The 6,556-nt window shown below is 41.0% G+C and overlaps 1 protein-coding gene across 1 annotated transcript; it reads left to right on the forward strand.

Annotated features, from left to right (window-relative positions):
• Nucleotides 1-354: 354 nt before the first annotated feature.
• LOC116859358 (olfactory receptor 4B1-like) lies at nucleotides 355-6,356 on the forward strand. The gene is made up of 2 exons (XM_032844590.1): nucleotides 355-421; nucleotides 5,404-6,356. Exon 2 carries the CDS (start codon nucleotides 5,445-5,447, stop codon nucleotides 6,354-6,356), a length of 912 nt encoding a protein of 303 aa, XP_032700481.1. The 5' UTR covers nucleotides 355-421; nucleotides 5,404-5,444.
• Nucleotides 6,357-6,556: the final 200 nt, after the last annotated feature.

Here is a 6,556-nt window from a genome sequence, read left to right on the forward strand (position 1 = left end):
GAGGGGAGGAAGCAGGCTCCCCACCAAGCAGAGAGCCCGACGTGGGGCTCCATCCCAGGACTCTGGGATCATGACCTGAGCCGAAGGCAGAGGATTTAACCCACTGAGACACCCAGGTGCCCCCAAATTTGGTAATTTCAAACTCCTTTACAATTTTAGGATTCTGTGAGGTACCGTTTGGGAATGATGAAGTGGGAGTGTGTGATTAGGTCATTTGAGATCAGCCACATTGGTACATCTAGCTCTCTCTTACATTTACCTCTGGGTGTTGTCTGCATTCTGTCATTCTCCTCTTTTCTAGAGTCCAGCGGGTCACCTGATGTGCAGTCTGCATGTTCATGTGCTGATTTAGGCTTTGACATGCTCATCACATTTTCTTTCCATGCCCCTTGGTGAGGCAGCATTGCTGGGGAGAGAGGAGGTATTTCTTTTTTCTTTTTTTTTTTTATGTTTGTTTGTTTGTAGTCTACTTAATTTTATTATGTTTTTATTATGTCATGTTAGTCACCGTACCGTACTTCATAGTTTTTGATGTAGTGTTCCATGATTCATTATTTGCATTTAACACACAGTGCTCATTGTAATACATATGAGAGGAGGTATTTCTTACAAAGCTCTGTGGGTGAGATGGTGGGAATGGCTGGTGGTAGATAGCAGAAAGAGGAATAAATGCAGAAAAGACAGATATGATAGGAAAGGAACATGTGGTTTTCATCGAGGAAGGCTATCAGTTACTCCTCTTAGGATTGAAGGCTGGAAAAACTGGATCCTCCTCTAAGATTCCTTTCTTATCTCTGAGTGACCTCTCATATTGGTCCTAGGATATTTTGCTTAATTTCTCTAGTGGATCATTAAAGGATCAAGTTCATGCTCTCATAACAAATATTTCTCATCAGACTCACAGATACAGAGAATGATCTGGTGGTTTTCAGAGGGGAGGGCATTGAGGAACTGAGTGAAAATAGGCTAAGGAGATAAAAAGAAAAAAACTTCCAGTTAAAAAATAAATACAAATGGCTATCAGACACATGAAAAAATGTTCATCATCACTAGCCATTAGGGAGATTCAAATTAAAACCACAGTGAGATACCACCTTACATCAGTTAGAATGGCCAAAATTAGCAAGACAGGAAACAACGTGTGTTGGAGGGGATGTGGAGAAAGGGGAACCCTCTTACACTGTTGGTGGGAATGCAAGTTGGTGCAGCCACTTTGGAAAACAGTGTGGAGATGCCTTAAGAAATTAAAAATAGAGCTTCCCTATGATCCTGCAATTGCACTACAGGGTATTTACCCCAAAGATACAGATGTAGTGAAAAGAAGGGCCATCTGTACCCCGATGTTCATAGCAGCAATGGCCACGGTCGCCAAACTGTGGAAAGAACCAAGATGCCCTTCAACTGACGAATGGGTAAGGAAGATGTGGTCCATATACACTCTGGAGTATTATGCCTCCATCAGAAAGGATGAATACCCAAGTTTTGTAGCAACATGGATGGGACTGGAAGAGATTATGCTGAGTGAAATAAGTCAAGCTGAGAGAGTCAATTATCATATGGTTTCACTTATTTGTGGAGCATAACAAATAACATGGAGGACATGGGGAGATGGAGAGGAGAAGGGAGTTGAGGGAAATTGGAAGGGGAGGTGAACCATGAGAGACTATGGACTCTGAAAAACAATCTGAGGGTTTTGATGGGCGGGGGGGTGGGAGATTGGGAGAACCAGGTGGTGGGTATTATGGAGGGCACGTATGGCATGGAGCACTGGGTGTAGTGCATAATCAATGAATTCTGTTATGTGAAAAGAAATAAAAAAAATAAATAAATTATGGGGATACACTATGTAGCACAGGGAATATAGTTAATAGTGTATGTATGGTGACAGATGGTAGCTAAATTTATCATGGTGATCCCTTTATAATATGCACAAGTGATAAATCACTGTGTTATACACATGAAACTAATATTGTATGTCAACTATGGTAGGCAATGGCCAGTTCAAGAAGGACCTGGTATTTATGCCAAGAATATTGGAATTTATGCTATGGGTAATGGGGAGGTGTTGGTAGATTTTAGGGTAGAGGTATGATGTAATAGGCATTTAAGGAGAATCACCAACTTATTTTCCAATGCTTAGGGAAGAGAAGATTCAGATGGGTGGAGTATTAAAGGCAAGCTTCATTGAACATGCAAGACTGGCACTGGGTTGGAAAGTGGGTAGTTTTGGAAGGACAGGGAGAGAGCATTTCTGGCTAAGTGAGGGTTTGTGGTAGGAAAGAACAGGTTGGGCTGTGGGATGGAGAGAGGACGTGAACCCAGGTGAGTCAAAGCTTGGCGGGTAAGAGTGTGATTGCTGAGGTGGCTCAGTCTGTGAAAATCTTTAAATGTGAGTCTGAGGAGTCAGGACCCACCTCCCCACTCCCTGGCTATTCCCATGTAGGGAAGGATCCAAGGAAAGAAGGGTCTAGGAAACAATTTTCTGGCTGCAGTACATGGGATGGTTGGGCAGGAGCATCTGGAGATGAAGAGACATTAGAAATTTAGACATCTGCTGATGGTACGTGAGAAGGGGTGGTGGAAGAAGGGAGAGAAGGGGCACACGGGGGCAGGTTGTTTAATGAGAAATTCATGAGGTGTGGTGATAACTGATGTGGACATGATGGGGAGGCATGGATCAAAGGTGATATCAGAGCTACAACCTGGGCAGCCTGGAGGGTAGGATGTCATCAGAATGCCTTCCAAGTCACACTTGCCTCTAGGTCTCCTTTTCCCCCCATAGCTTAGTGTCATTAGCTGCAACCTTAATCTGTCTCCAGATGCTTTCCTTGGGCTCATGAGTGAGGATGCGATGAAAAGTGATTCTTGAGGAGTCTCACAATCTTGTCTTCTAACCATTCATTCATTTCATGTTCTAGGTGCTGAGATGGTGTTAGATATTCCCAATGATTCTGGGTGCTTGGTACCCACAGCACTATTCCTATTGGCAAGAGCCCAGCACTGGTGAATTTAGCACTACTGATTGTGCCTAGCATGGTTATCAGTGTAATTTCTTTGCTTTACCTCCATTCCTGGAAACTAGCTCTTGGATGGGCAGTTTCTTTTTGCTTTGGTAGATGGCTGATCTCCCCCTACCCTACAGATGACCTTTAGAATAATTATATAAATTACAAGGAAAAATTCTGTTGGATTTGATTGAAGTTGCATAAATTTGTAGATCAATTTAGGGAGAGTCAAAATCTTTATGTGGGCTTTTATTGCTTAAACATGAGTTTATAAAAATTGCTTTTGGTGGATATGTTTTTTCTTTTATATATGAATTTTTTGTGTTCCCATAGCAGTTTTATGCATAGTTCTCTGAATAACAAAAATATGGCAATTTTATGCATAGTTCTCTGCATAACTATATGACAATTGTAAAGGGAATATTTTTTCAGTTGTGTTTTCTAGTAATTGTATTTTGAGCTTTCTTACTATTGCTATGGTTTTCAGTTTTAAAAATTTTTTCCCCCTAGGTTCATATCTTAGGAGGTTTTGCTTTCAAGAAACAGAAACCCATCAAACTAGTTTAAGAAAGAGGAGAATTTATTCGAGGAATAAGGAGCAGTCTCTAGTATCGAAGTATAGAAAGGACTGAATCAGAGATTGAAAGTTAAGCATCCAGGATATTCTCTGCATCTCTGAAATGCCATGGTCTTATTTTCTACTGTTTTCTTGCTCTAATTACTAGTTTCTCAATGTTTTCAGGTCAATGACTTTATTTAATCTTAAACATTTTTTCTTTGATAAAAATTATACCTATTTACTATTTACAAATTGACTTCCTGATAAACATAATGAAATGATTACTACAGTTAAGCTAATTAACATATTTATCTCCTCATATAGTTACTTTTTTTTTTTTTTAATTTGGATGAGAACTCCTGTATCTGCTCTCAGGATATTTCATGCTTCAGCCTGTGCCCTCACCTGATGATGTCTGACATATACTGTTTTCTTTCCATCTGTTTATCCCACGTTTTTTTCTCCTTTTTTTAAAATTTAAAGATTTTATTTATTTAGAGAGAGAGAGAGAACATGAGCGGAGCAGAGGGGCAGAGGAGAGAGAGAAGCAGACTCCCCACTGCGCAAGGAGCCTGATGTGGGGCTTCATCTTAGGACCCAGGGATCATGCCTGAGCTAAAGGCAGACACTTAACTGACTGAGGCACCCATGTGCTCCCCTCCCCCAGTTTTTAAAATAGATTTTATTTATCTGAGAGAGAGAAGGAGAGAGAGAGAGAGAAGGAGATAGAGAGAAGGAGAGAGAGAGACATTCATTTTGTCTGTTGATTCAGTTCCTTGCTGCTCAGGTACACTTTTACTTTTTCAAAAGAGCATTTCTTGAAAATTTCAGAGATAAAGGGAAATGCAATGAGGATAGATTTTGTAGCAGAGAATCAAGATGTTCATGTTATTTCTTTCTTATTTCTCATGGCTCATACGTGGTAGAAAAAATTTCTGAAGATGACACTTTAATCTAGAGAATACTGTTTTGCATCATAGGACATTGTTAGCATGAGTGTGTGTTGTGTTCTGTGCATCTTCTGTATCATCTGAAGTGTGTGTAGATGTAGAAGAGTAATGATCTGTTCCTGGGGATAACTCTTGTTACAATATACTTGGCTGCTGACTACCAACCTGGAACCAGAGCAGGCAGGCTGTCTGGCCATATCAATGCTCTCAGAGGACAAGCTCCGAGTTCAGGATCTCCAGTAGTTTGGTTAGTGGGGCAAGAGATGGGAAAGTAGTAGTGAATGATGGAGACAAACTAATAAGTTGAATTCTCTCCAGAGGATATGAGCACTTGTCATTCAGACATGGTCATTGATGCTGAAGTCTGGTGAAAGAATCTGACCTGGGTTGAAGATTGGTATAACTAAGTGAAGAAAACCATACTCAGGACCTTTTGGAAAGGGAAGAATTATCAGTGGGGAGATGTTTCCTGAGGCAGAGACGAAGGAAACAAGGAAGTTAGGAGTACATGTGTGTCATGACAATTCCCCAATAGAAGAGAATTGCAGTGAAGAAGGTAAAAGTGTAGGTTAGAAACCGGAATGGCTCCTCAAATTCAAATCATCTGGTGAATTAGAAAGAATCCTGGCTGAAGTCAAAAAGCCTGGTTCTGAGGCCCAGAATTCACCAGATATGTGATCCTGGTGCATAGCCATCTCCCTGAGCCTTACTTTTTTAATATACAAACTCGTTAGATTGCTAATATTTAATCCTGAATGAGTATTCAGGATTAGCGTACATATGGGCCAAATGAATGAATTGGTGATTAGTATATTGTAAAGTGGGTTACAGTGTGTAATGTGTTATAAATGAGGAGAATCAGTTATAATCAATGTTTGTTTTATTGCAGGTCTCACATGATCTTGTGTCCAGAACACCTAATTGGATTCCATGGCGAATACAAATAACGTGACTGAGTTAATTATCCTCGGTCTTTTCCAGGATCCAGAGGTGCAGAGAGTATGTTTTGTGGTGTTTCTTCTTGTGTACCTGGCCACAGTGGTGGGCAATGGTCTCATTGTCCTGACAGTCAATGTCAGTAAGAGTCTGCATTCCCCCATGTACTTCTTCCTTAGCTACCTATCCCTGGTGGAGATCACTTACTCCTCTACTGTTGTCCCTAAATTCATCACAGACTTACTTGCCAAGATTAAAACCATTTCCCTGAAAGGTTGTGTGGCTCAGATATTCTTCTTCCACTTCTTTGGGGTTACTGAGATCTTCCTGCTCACGGTAATGGCGTATGACCGCTATGTGGCCATCTGCAAACCCCTTCACTATACAACCATCATGAATCGATCTATGTGTCGCCTTCTGGTGGCTGGCTCCTGGCTCGGTGGCTTTTTTCACTCCATGGTTCAGATTATTATCACTCTCCAATTATCTTTCTGTGGTCCCAATGTGATTGACCACTACTTCTGTGACCTCCATCCCTTATTCAAGCTTGCCTGCACTGATACTTCTGTGGAGGGGGTTATTGTATTGGCCAACAGTGGATTATTTTCTATCTTCTCCTTCCTCCTCCTGGTGTCCTCCTATATTGTCATCCTGTTCAACTTGAGGAATCATTCTGCAGAGGGGAGGCGCAAAGCTCTCTCCACGTGTGCCTCTCACATCATGGTGGTCATCTTGTTCTTTGGACCTGCCATCTTCCTCTACATGAGACCTCCCTCCACCTTCACTGAGGACAAACTAGTCGCTGTGTTCTACACGGTTGTCACCCCCATGCTGAACCCCATCATCTACACACTCAGAAACGCAGAGGTGAAAAATGCAATGAGGAAGATGTGGGGGAAAAAGTGAACTCATAGATGGAATAAATATGAAAACACAAAAAAATTGTCATGTATAGGGTGGCCAAATATGCATTCTGATTTTAGTCAACTATGAGGAATTGAGGAAAAATTAACCTATTCATATTTTTCTGTTGTATTTAGATGAGCCCTCATATTGCATTGTACTAATCATAACTGCACTAATTCATTGATGTCTGTATTTTGGAG

The sequence above is a fragment of the Lontra canadensis genome, unplaced genomic scaffold (assembly GCF_010015895.1).
Source record: "Lontra canadensis isolate GAN:19392208 unplaced genomic scaffold, GSC_riverotter_1.0 scaffold154, whole genome shotgun sequence".
NCBI lineage: Eukaryota > Metazoa > Chordata > Mammalia > Carnivora > Mustelidae > Lontra > Lontra canadensis.

Excerpts from the sequence above, each read along its gene's own strand:
- LOC116859358 (XM_032844590.1), top strand. The coding sequence starts at position 5,445 with ATGGCGAATACAAATAACGTGACTGAGTTAATTATCCTCGGTCTTTTC.